Raw genomic sequence first — 18310 nt, forward strand, 5'->3', positions numbered from 1 at the left:
TTGGAGCAGGATGTTGGGATATTGATAGCTAAGTTTTTTGCTCAGACGTAGTAGCTGTCCTCAGCCTCAATTTTCTCATCTAAATATACCCCATCTACCCACCACTGTCCCCACCTCCACTCAATTGTTTATAAACTTGAGTTAGTATGTTTTGGCATTCCTGGACCAGGTCTAAAACAAAATGTAATTAGTTGAATATAATCAAATTATTAAAAGCCAAAGCCAAATCAGCTATCCTCTTTACTCATTCTCTTTCTGTAAAATATCTGTTACTGTGATTGCTTTTCAGACCTGCTATGAATCTCTATCAGGCTATGGAAGCTTCTCTTTTTGGCTTAAACGTTCCCTGGTGAAGAAGGGAAAGAAAATATTTTGGTTTAAAAAGAAAGTCTATGCCAGTATGTCAGCTGCCAAAATAAATAGGAAGTATGAGATGCCAGTAGGGCCCATAATTAATCAGAGGTAATATGGGAGTTTAATCCAAGATTTTTCAAAATGTAAATATTCTTTTTGGATCAAATGATATTTAACTCCACAGATCATCAAAAGTTGATGATACATTCCACGTTTAGAGTCCCACTTCCAAATGAACCTCACTCACATCCCAGTGCAGGCAGAAGTTCGCCTCTGCACTCGGGCATTGTACAGGATGTCGAGAGGCTCAGATAGGACTACTTCCCTGCTGAATCATGAGCTTCTCTCACTTTCACACCCACATGTTACACAGCACGTGTAGAGTGTGCTGTAAATTCATCCCCACCAACAGAGAAGGGACTGATATGTTCCTCCTGCCTCTGTTATGCATCTTGTGTGATTTATCATTTGCCTTCATTAATTTCTCACCATATGAAGTCACTACTGTTATTAGTCCCATCTTAGGCAAATGAAGCTATGAGAGTTTAACTAACTGCCTTTGTAGTCACACAGTGAGTGGCAGTTCATTTAAATGAATCTTGTCATGAATTAGAATTTTCACTGCTGACATCCGCAAGGCTTGAAATCCTTCATTCTATTTACATGATCTGAATGCAGACAAGTGTCGAAGGTTGAAGTCAAAGAGGTAGTTGTGTGACCTAGGAGGAAGCATCTCATATTTCTTAGCAAGTTCCCTTTTCCATCAGTACTTTCTCATCATGATCTCTAAAAGGAGGCAGAGAGCTCTTATGTTACCAAATGTTCCCTAACAGAATTACAAACTACATATAAAGGGATGAAATGTTTTCAGTGTTTCACTCTGACTGGATCAACAGCTGCATCTGCTTCCCACCTAAACCAATGAATCAGAAGATCCCTCCAGAAAGCCTTTGAGAACATTTTCTTTAATTCCTCCTTCACTAAACTAACTACAGTCATTTTGAAAGCATCAGAAATCTTTAATGTGGTAAACACTTGGTATCATCACTTATTTGTACTAAAAAAAATTGAACTGGCATTCAAGGCTCCATTAGTCAGTTCTTGGACCATCAGACCCTTCTTCCTCATTCTTACCTTGCCTGGCAGAAAGAAAACATTGGAATCTATCATAAGACCTGCATTCAAATCATCACTTATGGGCTGGGGTTGTGGCTCAGTGACAGAAGGCTTGCCATGCGTATCTGAAGCGCTGGGTTCAATCCTCAGCACCACATAAAAATAAATAAACAAAGATATTGTGCCCATGTATAACTTAAAAAAATGTTTTAAAAAAAATCATCACTTAGTAGGCAAGTAATGCTGATACAGCAGCAACATTGAACACTGATTTCTTCCTCGAAATGAAGATAATAATGCTCCCTTTATGAAACTACGGTAAGGAGTATGAGATATGCGACAGCAGGTGCCCATGGCCTGGCAGTCAACAGAATAAACACTTCCTCTGCCCCTTCTCTCTGTGGGACAGTGGGAAAGAGCCTGAAACTCACATGTTAAATTAGGTACTGACTACAGCAAGACAATTCAGCTGTTCTGTTATTTCCTATAGCCTGTTTTCATAGAGATAATCACATACCTAAATCTCTGAACCCACAAGTATCCCAGAAGGTTTCTGTTACCTAATAAGCCATTCAGAACAAAGGACCAATGGTTTAAGGAAAGCAAATACTACTAAAACTCAGCCCAGAGAGGTGAAGTCACAAAGACCCACGAAGACCCTGAGTGGCCATCGGGGTTCTTCTTCCTCATGTCTGGTAGGCCCGAGCAGAGCCTAGAGTCAGCAGGGGAATGCGCCCCAAAACGCGCAATCCTTACTCCTAAACTGACGCTTCTGTCCCAGAACTACCAACATCTCTTCTTTTTGTGAGCTTGGAGAACAATCCTCAGGAAGCCTCTACCTTTAGGGTCCTCACAAGTCTTTTGCCACATCCTTAGATCTCCAGAGTCTCCTGGGCAGAAGTCCCTCCTCCACCCTGAAGCATGAAACAGGCCACCACACTGTACTCTTCATAAGAAGGATGCCCTTAGCCTGGGTTAATTATTCCCAGCCCATCAGAAGCATCAAACGTCTGTGCACTGAAAGAGAACGGAATGAGAAGTGCTGGTGGAGCCAAGACCTGCAGAAGACCCAAGCCTCCACATTCCTTCCAAGGGCAGCGCACATGGATGTTAGTTCTTGGGAATGGAACCCAGGGGCACTCAACCCTTTAATATTTTATCTTGAGACAGGGTCTCACTTAGTTGCTAAGGCTGGCCTCGAACTTTTGATCCTGCCTCAGACTACAGAGTAGCTGAGGCGACAGGCATGGGCCTCCACGCCTGCTACTTCTACATTCCTCTTAAAAGACAAAAATATAACCCAAAAGACTCAGTCCTTTCCTGTTCTCTGTCTCATTATTCTTACTTCCAGAGGTCCACCACTAGTGTCCAGAAACCAGGACCCAGAGAAAGACTAAGATGGAAAAAAAAACTCCCAAATTTCTGGTCACCAACTGATGTTCTGATATTTTGGCTGGACCTTTTCTTTTTATTTGTTTTGGTGGCTGAGAAGGAGATGAGGCCATTAGTGTCATCTGTAGTGATTAAGAGGAGGCTGAGCAGTGGAACAGGCTGGCGGTCTCGGAAATGCGGCTTTGCCTCAGTTTCTCACTCTTTTTCTTTAAAAACAAAAAACTTAAAAGCTATATTTTGTTGTGTTTTGTTTCTTAAAGACTCCTTTATCTTTTAGAGATACCTGAGCCATTTTCAGATGAAATGATACTCTATCTGGGAAGTACTTTAAGATAACGTAAAAGGAGAGAGAGTGTTAGCACTATAGAAGAAAGGTCGGCCAGGAGCGGCCACCAGGAGCAGACAGCTCAGCTCATGAAGCCAGGTGACAAGTACATGGCAGTTCGCTAGACTCTTCTGCCTACTATTGTATATGTTTACATTTTTCCATGATAAAATATGTAAAAGAGCGGGGCTGGGGTAGTGCAGTGGTTGAGCATTTGCCTCACATGCGTGAGGCACTGCATTCAATCTGCAGCACCACAAAATAAATAAATAAATAAATAAAACAAAGATGTTGTGTCCATCTAAAACTTAAAAAAAAAAAAAAGTTAAAAACACTGTGGAAGAAACTTATAAAAAGTGGGGGTAGAGGTAGGAATCAGTGGGTTCAAGAAAACAAACATTATCTAGCCCAATCCACCATTACCTAAGTATAGTCATTTTATTTTTAAAACTAAAGAAACTGCTATTCATAAGATTGAATTAATATTTCTATTGGAAGACTTGTTTTTGTTTAACAACAGAATCTTCTGAAAGCCAAATATCAGACATATTTTTCAATCTCAAAAATCACACAAGCAAAAAAAAGAAAAAAAAAAACAGACAAAATAAATGAGAAAATGAAGGATCAGGAAGGTTGGAGTAGCTTGCCCTGGGTCACATAGCTAGGAAGTGTCAGAGCCATATATGAAATCCAGATTCAACTCTCGTTACTATAATTAGGATATTTTTCTAGTAGTAATGTTCTTATATTGAGGTGTCTGTCCTTTTTAAGTCTCAGACAATAAACTGACAAGAGCTATTTTACTGACTAGCACCATGAACCTACCGACTAGATGCAATCCTCAAGAATACTTGAAAGAACTATTATTAAAAAGGTTACATGATGTTTTAAGTATAAATATGGTCTTAAAATGTATAAAACCTAGGGATTAATTATAATAATTTTGGACGATAAAAATGACTGGGATATATTTGATAAATATTTGGCAAAAAGAAACTGTCCAACCTAATAAATATCCTACAATAAGGAAATGACATGCAGAGCTTATGGCTCTAAACTTTAATAATCAAGTCTGAAAACATGAGACAGGACCTATAGACAGCTGATAGAGTTGTTCCTTGACATATCAATGGGATTGAATTCTGTTATTCATAGGTTACAGTCTGCCTTTTGTAGTACTATTTTGTCATAGAATGTAAATCAGCACGTTATAAGTATTCAAGGTAACTTACACAAGTGTATATTTGCAAATGCCCAGATATTTTTGGAAGTTTCCACACATTTCATTAATGGTTACATTTATACATAGTTTTTATCCTACCTAAAGGTGAGCCTGTTAGTTTGCCTTAAAGTTTAATCATAGATTAAAATGACATCATTAGGCTAGCTGATAATTTATTCATCATGTTTAAGATGAAAAATTCATGTTCAGTATAATTTAAGATTATCACAGGTCAGAATACACTATAAAATCAATTTTGAGAGTTCTACGCCTAGTCCATAACATAGGAGGTGTTCAAAAATGTATGCTAAAAATTAAGATATAAGAAAACAAAACCTAATTCCAGGATAAAAATAAAATTATACCCAATTCAAATCTATAGTATCATCTGCTACTTCTTACCAAAAAGTCACAATTTTTCTATTAAAATGTTGTCTTCTTTAGTGTATATAAAAGCAATACATGTTCTAAAGTTCTTAATAAAACAACTATAGACAAACTCTTTCAAAATACTAAAAAATACAGGCTGCAAATCAATAAATAAGTGTGTGCGTGTGCGTGTATTTATTTATTTATTTGTTTATTTATTTATAATACTTCCCTTCAAGAAAACTGATAATTCTTCTAACAATTTACCTGTCCTGGGTCACATCTATAACTGATTCAAAAGGAGTACTTTGAGAAATAAAGCAAGAATTGTTCAAAATCTTTTAAAGGAACCCAAGCTATACTTGTAATTATTTTATGATTTTATTCAATATTTGGAAGCCATATTTTAAATTTAAAAAAATTTAAGCTGCCTAATATGGCCACATACTTAAAGTACCTCACCCTTCATTGTTAGGTACTATTATCTTGATGAGGAACTGTCCTCCAAATTTAAGGGATTTACTCAAGGCCATGATGCAAATTAGAATTCAGGGTCAAACTTCAGTTTGTTTGGATCCACAGCCCATGCCATGTATTTGGCCTCACAAAACTGATTTCATAAAATAAGACATACATTTTATCATTTTATAATCTTAAGCATTTCCTGAGAACTTGAAAAATGTAATTCACTCTGTTTCAATAATATGTGACAGAAAAATTTTGATGAGAATCTACACTAAATTTGAATATATATGTGTGTGTGTGTGTGTGTGTGTGTGTGTGTGTGTGTATACATATATACATATTTGAAAATTTATCATGGCAAAAACATACTTTTAATTTCTGATAGACACCTTTACTCAATTAAAATGAAATAATGCATTTGCCACAAAATTAAAATGGATACTCACAATCTAAGCTCTCTGACTTAAAGAAAAACACCTTATTCACATTATCTTATCTGTGATGAGACCAAAAAACCCAAGTATAACACATTGCTAAAAATAATGTGGTAATAGAGCTTCCAAGATTATTTTCCTACTATCTGAAGAGAAAAATCACACAGGAAATGAATTTAGACAGGAAAATTCAAATCTAGGCACAAGTTAAGGGCACCTTTCCCATTTCTTTTCACAAACACCAATAAGGATTACTCCCAAATCTTAACCTCATGACTAAGAAGCATCTTTCTATTTGCCACTAGCAATCATCACCTTCACCAAGATGGTAATAAACAGGTTTTTCCTGAAAGGTGTTGGAACAATGTGTTGACCATATTCTACAGTTTCTCCAAAGACAAAATAGAATACAAAAAAAATCTATCCTAATATCATTCCCACTCCATCAGAAAAACAAATAAATCTACAAAGAGGGAGGAAATCTTATGTGGAGGCTTTTCCCAAAGTTTCTTCAGAATCTCAATTCTATTAAAGCTAGAACCATCCAACCCATATTTGCAAGTCAGAAAGTTAGTTTCTCCCCTTTCTAAGTCAAAGAAAATGTTTCCTATGCAAAAATTCCTTTTGGGATTATATTAAGAAAAATAAAATGGAATGAGATTGCATGTTGAGTTGGTTCCAACAATTCACCATGAGTGTCAGAACTGAAACACTGCTGCGACTTTGTTTGCAAATAGAAGATGTGGTACAGAATTTAAGCATCAATAAACTGACAACATGAGGAGAGTTTAAATTAAAGTGATGAGAATTACTTGCCTAGTTAAGACAACTTGACAAATCTGTGGTACCTGGGTCTAAAGTAAGGGCAAATGGGGCTGGTTCTAAGTCCTAAAGTATTTCCTACCATTCAGTTTTAGGTTAGTCTTTTTAAGAGACTGTGTGTGACTTCCCAGTTCTTAGCTAATAGAAGCAAGAGCACAATTAAGCAGTAGATAACAGAGTGTCAGCATACAAACTAGGCAACTCTCCTCTACTTTCCTGAAAAGACAAGGGACCTAAGCATCCCACTAAAGTGGTGCTATATTCAAACATCATTGTTGGCAGTTGTCCTAATTCACTATTTGATTTGGTCACCAGAATTCCAGAATCAGTTTGGCAAGACAGGATTTTCCCCCCCTTAATGTAAGGATCAAATCATTCCTGTACTCACAAGAATATGGGCCCTGTTTTTTTTTTTCCTTTTGGAATCAGGCAATAAAACCAAAAGTCACAGTGTTGATACATTCTACACATGAAGTAAAATAATAAATATGAAAGCACCTAGCCCAGTACCTGGTATATAGCAACCACTCAAAATTAAAAACAAAAGTACTGACTTGAACATTAGTTTAACATTTAAAGTTGATAAACAAATATAACCTATTATTTTTCACTCTCAAAACCCTGCAATCAGCTTTTATGTTTGTTTGTTTGTTTTAAGAGAGAGGGTCTGTCGATATTGCACAGGCTGATCTGAAACTCTAGGCTCAAGTGGCCCTCCACCTCAGGCCTCCAGAGGACCTACAGCCCTACAATCAGCTTTGTTCAACACTTGTAAAGGTTGTAAAAGTTTTTCTTCCATCTTCCACACTTCTTGGAGACCTTCTCTCCTCATCCCCAAACTTGCCTATGTTATAATGACTTGAGGGTACACAATGCTTTAGCACAGTGGTTAAGAGTTGATTCTTATGTGTGAGTAATAATAATTTCTACCTCAGGACTGTTGAATGAATTAAATGTGTTAATATGTGTCAAACACTTAGAACCGAACAGGCACCTTAGCTCTCATTAGATGCATACTACTTTAATATGCCGGAAAATAGGATTTGAGGCATGCATCTGAATTCGTACAATGAAATTTTAGGCTAAGCAAAAATAGCCTATAAATAAATTTTAATACAAAAAAAATCTAAAATGCAATGCCTTTCCATATAAGTTATTGGAGGGAGCATTATTCATATATTTGGAATCGTCTCATGCTTTATAACCATGGATAAAAGGAAATGTTGAGATTAGACAAAAAACTAATTAAAAATGTCATCATTAATTTTAATTCTCTATGTGTACCCAAGCCTGCAGTAAACAAAGATAGAAATAATTCTGGTTCTTTTCAAATTAAAATAAACATTGCCCAGTAACAGTTACATTTCAGGGACATAATTCCCTTTAATATAACAATTCCATGCTAACCTCTGGTTGAATATCAATATTATAATGTAACCATGTTAAACTCTAGCCTATAATTTCTGTAATATATTTCAAGATTTCTCCATAACATCTTAGGAATTCTTTTCAGCAGCAATTGAAATTTAATGACTAATATCTATAAACTTTCTTTCCTAAAATTATTAGTGCTCAAATTATAAATTTAAATAAGCCAGGAATGTTTAGAAAAAAAGATTATGAATTACAGTCACCCAGTTGAGGTTTCACAGTAGGCTGCTTTAGAATCATAAGGAACTTTAGGGATCACCTGGGTCACCTCCACACTTCATGAAGAAACTGAGGCCTCACAATGCTGCTACTGATAGAGCCACGATTTCAACCTAGGTCTCCTGGGTCCAGTCAAAGAAATGTTCCTTCCAGTCTTTTCAGATCAAATTTAACCACGCAATTTATATCAACCCAGAGCACTTTTTGGCAAAAAGTAGTTCAAAAGAATTATTGTTTAAAACACATACACACACACACACACACACACACACACACACACACACGAACTGCATTCATTTAAGCAAGCACCACAGTCCTAAGTTTATTTACTTCTTATGAACTTTTTTCAAATTTCAAATAGGAGTTGTTTGTTATAGAGATTTTTTCTCATATTACTTATTTCTCTTGTGACTTTCAAATCACCCCACGGTTTGTTGTCTCTCCCAGCCACACCCCCCCCCCCACACACACACACTCCTAAAACTGGTGATGAAAGAGAGCAGAAATGAGCAGTTTACTTTTCTAAATCTATCCTACCATATTTGAGCCATGTACTTTGACCTTTTTCCATTCTCAACAAAATAGACAAGGGAAGGGTTAGTTTCTAAGAATATCTTTTAGTATTAGCCTATTATTTTATAAATCGGCTTAATCTCCAAAGAAATTGATCAAAAAGATCTCACATTAAATACATTCCATTAACCCCGCACAGAAAAATATTAATGTACACATATGCATATTTATTTTTTTTAAGAGAGAGTGGAGAGAGAGAGAGAGAGAATTTTTAATATTTATTTTTTTTTAGTTCTCGGCGGACACAACATCTTTGTTGGTATGTGGTGCTGAGGCTCGAACCCGGGCCGCACGCATGCCAGGCGAGCGCCCTACCGCTTGAGCCACATCCCCAGCCCCACATGTGCATATTTAATTCATTCTCTGAACTTTTTATTTTTCCCAAAGCAAATCTTTATCATAAGTCAAGAAGCTGAGAATGAGAGAAAACAATCATGAGTTTGCATAAATTTCATTCTGTCATCGTATAATAGCAAATTAAGAATGAAAATTATGTTTAATTCTGAGCCAAATTTTAATTCAGTTAAAAGCTATAGAATGCCACCTTGGATTTGTAAAATTAGCAATACATAAATAATTCATAGATGTTACCTTTCCATTTCCTTTAAATTTATGTTCAAAGGAATATCAAGAGCAACTTTTTATAAATAGACCTTATAGGACTGTCAATGTCTTACACAGCCATTTATCTGACCACTAAAACATAATTCCTCTTTATTTTGAGTAAAAATGGTGTCTAAAAGCAAATGTCAACAGCTGCTCAACAGGCAACACAAGCATTTTTTAAAATCTAAAACTAAATTTAACTAAATATTTTAAGCTACATTGCACCTGAATTCTTAGGGTAGAAACAGATATTTAATTCCACAGAATAACAGGATTCTCTTGGCAAACTTCCCGTCCCACTAAATAATTACTAATAAAAACATATTTAGGCTTATGCTAACATGGAATTTGAGAACACTACAACTATTTTGTACTGTTTTGTCCCTTACAGAAAGAGCTCTAAATAACCCTCCAGTTGCAACATGCGTGTCTGTATTACACACACGGTCACATATTTTTAATCCTTGTTTTTTAACCTAGAATTCATACCCATAGCAGCTATAATTTCCTTATCTGTAAAATGGGGATAATAATAGAACTTACCTTGTAGGGCTGTTGTGATGACTGACTCAATGTTATCTTACCACCTAACTTTTCTAAACATACATAAATGATCATACTCCCAAAGTATAAAAATTTAATGAGGCATGTGATACTCAACTAATGATGAAATTCCCTTTATCTTGTTTCTATCAACTAAACTGGCTGCTCATTAGTTCAAAACGTCCAACAATGTGACTCTTGCCAGAGACAGGATATACTGGTAGCAAGAAAGACAAGTGATCTTTGCCTGCATCTATTTTTAGGAATGGTTTAATTATCTACACCCCTAGTGTTAACACTGGAAAGTAAACAAATGGGTGAAAGGCGTCATCAAAAAAAAAAAAAAAAAGTCACCATGAGATTAACAGTTTCATAGTATTCAAAAGAAATTATTAGCCTGATGGAGGAGAAGGACCCGGGTTCAATCCCCAGCACCACAAAAAATAAAACAAAAATGGTGATCAAATTACACTTTAGATCACCTCTCTCACGAGTAGTCCTTACTGACACAAGGCAGGCCAGAATTTGCACAGGTCTGAGAGGAATTACGTATTGACTGAATAAGACTGTCCAGGTTTAAAATACAACCTAGTGAGAAAACTGGAATTCAATAGTCAATTTTCAGTGAATCACTATCTTAACAGTGTCAAAAGAAATTTTTTTTTAAAGTTACACAGTTACTTCATATGGACAGAAAATATTCATTGGCTTCTAAAATGAAATACATTTACATTTATATATTGTTTGTTCTCACCTAACTAAGCAGGGAAAACTGACCCTGATTTCTCTTGTCAGGCAAGAAAGATACTATAGTTAATAATCATGACATCACTAGCTACCTGGTATGCATAATTATCTATGGAAAAATTAAGGCTATAATTAGAAAATTGCCAAAGAATCAGCTGAACATTTTGTTCCAAATTACACTCTTCTGATAAAGTCTGGAAACGGCTTCATTTTCTAAGAAGAGCTCTGAGGTGAATATGGACAATTCGAACTCTTTAGTTCCAGAGATATTACACCATGCTATTTCCTTATTCATCTTAATCTATTAATGGAACATAATCTTACCGGAAAAGGAAAAATATTGTCAGCCCTGTTCAAGCTATCTTCCATCCAGGATTTTGGAGCAAAGGCAGAGGTGGGACGAGCATACTTCTGGAGCTGAATGTGATTGCTTGCAAAATTTTTCTTCAAAGGTGAGATGGAGTTCAGGGGTGTTATTCCACCATTCAGCCCTCTGCGGTGATCTCGGCCCTGGGAGCCTCCCCAGCCTCCGTATCCACCACCTCCTGGGCTCCAGGAAGATGACGGGGTTGGAGAGGGACTCTGGTAGCTGCTCCACGGAGAGGGGGGTTTGTTAAGATTATTCGCCAAATGAGGCAGCTGGTTAAAAGGAGCACTCCTGTGTGTGAAGGGAGGCGGGTGGGGGCTGGCAGGAGACCTCCTCTGCTGTTGATGCTGGCTGTGATGATGCTGGAAATGAGGATGGTGAGGGTGGTGCTGTGAGAGAGGCCCGATCTGAGGGGAGAAGCTGCCTCCAAAGCCAGGGCTGACATGATGGGGGAAATTTTGAAACAACAGAGCACCGTTATTAGCTGAAGCAGCAGGGACCCCTCCCTGGTGAAAGAAACTTGCATCCTCATTGATTATTGTAGATGAAGAAGGCGCTATGGCTGCTGACCAGTTACTGAAACCAGTAAGAGAGGATGCACTCGATGTCAAGGGTTGGGTCGAAGTACCTAGCCCTGTGGCTTCTTGATAATCAAACCCTGTCAAAACTGGTGATTCAATTCGTATTTTCTCCTTCCCATTGCTGTTTTCTGAAGAACTGTCCCCTTGGTTTTCTTCAGACTTTGCCTTCTCCGTTTCAGGCAGTATTCCAGCTTCCTGACCTGGACTCGGGGAGAGCTGCTGCTTCTCTAAAGGGTCTTGCTGTTCCTGTTGCTGACTTTTGGCTTTTTCTGACCCCAAGATCTCATCCTGAATGTTATGGGTAGCTGGAGCAGGAAAGAGCCAAGCTGACCCAGCACTGCTGCCATTGGCAGCTGTGTTATTATTTATAAAAGCAGCAGGGTTGGGGGTGGCATTCTGGTGATGGTGTGGAGGTTGCAGATGTGGATGGAATCGGACTGGAAAAGCAGATTTGTTCCCAGTATTGCTTTGCACTAGCACTCCAAACCCGTAATCCCCCATTTATTATTTTTAGGATCAGAATCTCACAAAAAAAAAAAAACACAACCTGATGTCTCACACCGTTTTTGTTCCTCTACTCCAATTTAAGTTGCTTGTTTGTTTGCTTGAAATATCTTATTTATAGCTAGCTCAAAGATCGTAGCTTATCACCCTAAGTAGCTCTGATTTGGAATTCTGGTCTCTCTCTGAAAGAAGAAAAAAAGCAACTAAAAAAAAAAATCTCTTATAATATTGACATGAATCCAATTGGGCTGATTTCTATGAGGGAATAAAAACGAAGAGGGTAAAAATCAAGTCTTTGGTTAGTAAAATAGGCGCTTTCTTTTTCCAAAGGAAAATACACATGAATGACAAAAACACAGCTTCTCAAGCATCTATGGATGTAGAAGAATAAGCATTGCTCGGAGTAAAAATATATATATGTATATATATATGTATATATATATATATAATTTAACAATCACATATGGTCTTCCTCAGCAGTTTAGATTCACTCACATAAAAATTAGAATAGTGCTAAGGGGGAGAATACGTTCTTCTCTTCTTGGCAGCTTGGTTAAAAAAATCAGGAATAATTTAAGAACATTATATATTATATATTTATATATATATAGATTATATTAGGTTATCTGGGGCGGGAGGTGAATTCTTGGTTGCGGGAGAGGAAATCAGCGTTGACTAATGGAAAGACGATTGCAGGGAGGTTTCTGCTGTTCCTGGTCCTGTCTCTGCTCCTTCGCTGGGCGCAGTTCTGGCCTCCGGGGCTGTTCCCGGGGCTCCGGGTGCAGATCTTGCTGCGGTCGCTGTTCTCGGGCTCCCCCCGGCCTCCTCTCCCCCATGAAAGGGGCTGGAAACCCGCGTCTGCCCCTCTCGGGTTGCGATCGGGAGGGGTTAGCGGGACAGGGCGAGCGGGCGGCCCGGGGGTGCGCGGACCACGGGGGCGAGCGGGCAGGTCCTGCGGTTGCTGCCTCTTCCCCTCTCTGCGGCTCCGGGGTTTTTCTCCCTCATGGGACCCAGGGGCGGTTTGTTCAGTTCTCCTAGTTCGATTCTCCGCAGGGGTGGGGGGGCGGGGAGGAAGGAAAACCCCACTACGGCAGGTAGACTACAGAGAAAGGCCTCCCCCCCCGGCGCTCTCTCGGCTCCCCCGGGTTTTTTTAAACTATAATTTAGAAGGCTTTTGTTTCTCCTCACGGTTGTTGGGCCGTCGTTGTCGCCGCCGCCGCCGCCGCCGCTCTACCCCGGTCCCGCAGTCCCAGCTGTCGTCGTTGCGGACTCCGCCTGGCTCTTCTTTTTCTTTCCTTCTTCCTCCTCTTCCTCCCTGCTGTCGCCGCCGCCGCCTCCCGGTGCCCGGGTCCAGCAGCCGCGGCTGAGTCCTTCTCCTCAGGACCGAGCCGAGTGAAATGACAACCAGCTGGAAAGACCAAGAGACACTTCCGGTTCGAGGAGGGAGGGGTGGGGCGCCGCTTAAGCCCCGCCCACCTTCCGGAAGACCAATGCGCTGCTAGCGAGCAGACCCAGCCCCGCCTCCTGGGCGCGGAGACCCTCCCAGGAAGGTCAAAAAGTTGCCTGGAGAGACGCCCCTTCCGTTTGCGCCTCGCCCTGTGAGGCCGGGCGCCTAGAACCTGTCCCCCAACCCAGAGACGGCGCAGCAAGCCGCCATCTTTTATGTGGGCAAAGGGCCCCTTCGATGTTTATCTTCCCGAAACAGGCTCCGAAGGAGGATTATCCAGGGACACTTGAGAGAGAATGGGCTTCTCGCATTTTGTGGCATAAAGTCAAGGTGTTGGGGAGCGAAGTGTAGATCTACCAAACGGCCGATGAACGAGAGGACTGCCCTTAGTAAAGGTGGTGCCCCAGGCGTCACGTGCTCTGGCCCGAGCTCCGCCCCAGAGGGATCACGATAAGGAAGCGCGTCTTCCCAGCAGCTGTGTGGTGCCTGGCTCTGCGTAGGTCCTTGCCCAGAATGTGGACCTTGTGATGGATTCTCCCCTCACCACCATCTCCCACCCCCCACCCCCAACTCTCCCATGCTGTCTTAGAGGTGTAGCTGCGGTAAGCAGCGTGGCTGCCGTCATCTCGCTGGTCCTGGTCTAGCCTAACGCATTGCGGAGGGACATTTCCTAAAGGAAAATTTAATCATGATCCTCTGCTCATATCTCTTCTATGTCTGCACATTAACTCAGGATAAAGGCCAGACTAGGTCTGGTTCCTTTTCACCTTGTGGGCGGCATATCTTTAATGCCTCATCTCCCTCTGAGTATACTCTTAAGTGCCTTTCTATGTGTCCTTTACTCTTATCTCTGCTTGCCAAACTCCTGGTTTTAGAGGTCAGTTCGAAAGCCACCAACTCTGCTTTCTAAATTCTCTCTCTTGCGTGTCCACAGGCCTATGCACATCTCAGTCTTGCTTATCACACTATATAGTAATAGTCTATGTCTCCCAGACCTGTGCTGGACTATGAGATCTTGGAGGACTAGGCATTATAGATAGGAGGCATTAGTGAATGAATCCTGAAGACATGAATGGACGGACAGCGACAATGGAGTCTTTCCTAAGTGACAGCTTCTATTTTCGAATCTGAATTAATTTCATTCCTTATACCATTTGACTTGGGGCTCACATCTCAAATTTCTATCATGTAGGTTGTTTGCTGCTCAGTTCTGAGAGTCATTTTCATCTTGTACATTCCCAGCATTATATGGTCACCATCAGGGCCTGAGATAGTTCTGCTCTTGGCACAAGCCTTAATGTTGAAGAATTGTTTTCCTTTAGCAGGAAATGAAAAAGAAACAAAGCGGGAAGGGGGGAGGGGGGGGAATCAGCGTAGAAATGACTATGGAAAAATTAATGAGGAAAAGACATAGCGGTTTAAAAAGAATCCTATAAGCAAAAGTGCCTTCATTGTCATTTCTGTATCCTTCCTGCAATGGCCCCAATTTATGTGCCTCAGTCTTTCATTTCTCCAACACCTATATGCAGCTCACCTGTGTGGGCCCTTAATCAGAGATTCTCTGTCATTGTACCATAAGTATGAGTCTTGTCTTTGTAATTCTATGAGTTACTAGAGCACAGAGATTGGATATTACTCTGGTGTTTTTTGTTTGTTTGTTTGTTTGTTTGGTTTGGTTTGGTTTAAATAAAAACCACTGGACATGCCTTGAGACCTACTTGGTTCAGCCAGGTGGTGTTTCCTCCAGAATGATTTCCCCTCCTTCCCTCCCTCTAGCATCTTGTAGATTCTTTTTTTTTTTTTTAATTATATTACTGATGGTTGTCAGTAGGTTAGTTTCTTGAGGGCATAGGTTATGTCTGAGTTGTCCTTATGCCCCAGTGACCAGGAGTGGATCAGGCACAGAGAGACTCCGGACATGTTTATTGAATGAATGGATGGATTCCCAGTAGATGGCAGAGGGTCTCTTGAAGGTACCAATTCTTCTCAGTAGCTACAGTGGCAGCTATGACTTAAAAGGAAAAGGGACTACCTTAGAACCAAACAGCCATGAATTTGAACCTCGGGTTTGCTACTTCCTCATTGTGCAGCCCTGGGAATCACTTCTACAAACCTTCCTTCCTCATAAAGCATGGATAGTGTGTCCACCACCACCACTCTCACTAGGTTTGTAAATGATATGAGAGGCACAGAAGTACTGGGCTGATCCGAGGTATTCAAAAAAGTCAATTCCCTATCAGCATATTAAGTGCAGAGAATTATTTCACAAGCATTTTCACACAGAAGCAGTTACATGCACTACAGAATCTGGGAGCCTGTCTTTGATCTGTAGGAGGAGGAACCACACCCTGAGCCACAGTCAGGTGCTTCCAGGTCAGCCTGATCTTCTAGGACTAAATCCAGCAGGCAGTAGGTTCGGGCAGGGCCAGGCTGCAGCTAGGAAGATCACTGTAAACATTAGTCAGTTTCCTTGTTTGGTACTGGAGGCAGGAGAGAAGGAAGAGGGATTCAATTCTCTTAGGTTTGTCGCCCACTCAGAAACCCAGGATACACAGCCCAGGACTGCCCTCCTTGGAAAAATTATCTGGCCTCAGAAACTGTCCCATGGTAACCATGACAACAATTCAGTGCTCCATTTAGGATCTCCAAAGGGATCTCCAGTTGCAGATGAGTGCTGGCTGGAATACTCTACAGGGAGAAGAGAGCCCTTCCCATAGAGCATGCTCACCAGAAAGCTTTCAGGTTACGGGGAAAGCAAGCTCTGCCCAAACATTAAGGGTGCTACCAGATAACAAAACAAAACCCTCCCTGTCCAGTACACAAATACACCTTCAGAGAAGTTGTAGGCTGGCAAATGCCTGTACCTGTAGGCTGCCTCCCAGCCCCTCTGGGATTTGAGGTCAACCACGCCCCAAACCTGGAGCCTCCCCGGAAGCAGAGCCTCAGTGCCTTCTCCACCAGACCTTTTAAAGTCTGGTGGAGGACATAAACCTCACCCTGTAATCACACAGGATGAACTCTGCTCCACCTCTGCTCTAATGTCCTCTCCACTGCCCTTGAACACACACTATCAGCCTTCTCCCAAGGGCCCACACCCAGCTACGAGGGCCTAGCTGATGACTATGGCAATCTGAGCCACAACCCTGGGCTGCCCATGCCATGCACGGTGAAGCTCCCTAAGGCACAAGGACTGGTCTGCGAATGTGGCCCATGGGAGCTAGGCGATGCATCGACCCTGCTGCGGTTCATTTCCATGACCCAGGGACACAAGGAAACATTGCATCCCGACACAAAGAGACACCACAATAGCGTGAGCCCATGTGCATTGCATGCAGAAATGTTTCAAGCAGTGGATCCTTTCAGCATTATGGCCCAGAGCTTTCTGTAATTGAATTGAAGGACACAGTGTCCTTGGTATTGGTTTCAGCTAGTGAGCTGTAGGGAGAAGACAGATCCAGACAGGTAAATGGTCCAGTCTCCAAGAGATTAATACCCAGCAGTTACTTTGCCTAACAGCATTAATGAGCATTCTGGTGTAGTGGTAGACTCTAAAACATCAGATTCAAAGGCAGATCCATGAAGGCAGGGGAAGAGAGAAGGATGGAATTACTTTTGGAAGATACTCTTTTCCAAGAGTAGCTGGAATATTACTGCCATAATTACTGCAAGCTGGACAGAAACAAAACCAAGTTCTAAAAGCAGGTTTTATGAAATTGCACCTCCCATCTTCACCCCATTCCAATATTGGAAAGTGTGCATGTGGGTTTAGGAAGCACCCCTTTTTTAAACAACTAATTGTAGGCTGTGTTTTCTGCTTTTGTTGTTTTGCAACCTGCGCAAGCCCTCTGCCTTTTAACCACTGTTTTCCTCCTGCCCTCCCACTTGAGGTATTACCATTTGCATAGACTCCGAAGTTAACAAGCTCTTTTGCTGGGGAGTGGTGAAGCCAGTCCTCCAAGGCATCTTTACTGAATAACTGGTTTGGAAAGGTCCAGGACACGAACATGCTTCACTTGAAATGGCTGTGTCCTGGCAAAGATTTAGGTGAGCTGGCCCAGGGGGTTGACCTTCCAAACTGTGACGTGCATCACACAGAATGACTTGGAGCATTCCGCGGCTCCGGCCCCCTAAGTGAGCAGGCTGCTGACCTGGGTTACCCCTTTTGCTGTTTTGACTGGATGCACTTCACTTCCTCTATCAAAGCCACAGCCATGCCACCAAGCAGCTGCCATCTCACACCCTGAAGCTGTGCTGGAGGATTTTCACCTGCAATGATGGGAAAAGAATAGCTTTCCCAAGAATGGAGGGAAGGTGTCAGGTCCAGAGGCCAGAGAGCTGGGGGTTGGAGATCAAAACTGTAGCCCCAACAAAGCTAGGAACTCACAGGCGCTCGTTTGTGGGATGACTTCCTTACGGCCAGAGTTTCTGCTAAAAAAGTTTCCATCTTGAATCATTAAGCAAAAAAAAAAAAAAAAAAAAAAAAAAAAAAAAATCATCTCTATGTTTTTAAAAAGAAAAGAAACCCACTAAAAATGATTCTTCCCTTTTATGTCCAAATCTCTTGCTCTGTGTTCTTGGAATATGTATGTTACTAGGAAACGATGGGAAGAAGTGATTTCTAACTGCTCAACCTCAATCTTTAGGGAGCCTTATACCCAGGGAAACTCATCAAATTCAGATTCCTAGGCCCTGTCCCCCAAGATAGAGGGTATTTTGCATTTTTCTCATAGTATGGTTTCATAAAATTATAAGGCTCAAAAGGGTTTCTCATGAAAATGTAGCACAGAAAAACT

The 18310-nt window shown here is 40.8% G+C and overlaps 1 protein-coding gene across 5 annotated transcripts in view; it reads right to left on the reverse strand.

The window, feature by feature from the left end:
* The window catches only part of CPEB4 (cytoplasmic polyadenylation element binding protein 4), a 66001-nt gene extending 52525 nt beyond the window's left edge, over positions 1-13476 (reverse strand). For 3 of the 5 annotated variants that reach the window (XM_081297811.1, XM_081297810.1, XM_081297809.1), the window contains exon 1: positions 10943-13476. In XM_081297811.1, coding sequence (XP_081153937.1) covers positions 10943-12067 — 1125 coding nt within the window. In that variant the 5' untranslated portion in view covers positions 12068-13476. Of the gene's footprint in view, positions 1-9871; positions 10069-10942 lie in introns of those variants that run through there. The other 2 variants (XM_081297812.1, XM_081297813.1) reach the window with 2 other exon arrangements.
* Positions 13477-18310: the final 4834 nt, after the last annotated feature.

This window comes from Spermophilus citellus (genome assembly GCF_964194105.1).
Source record: "Spermophilus citellus genome assembly, chromosome: 1".
In the NCBI taxonomy this organism is placed as follows: Eukaryota; Metazoa; Chordata; class Mammalia; order Rodentia; family Sciuridae; genus Spermophilus; species Spermophilus citellus.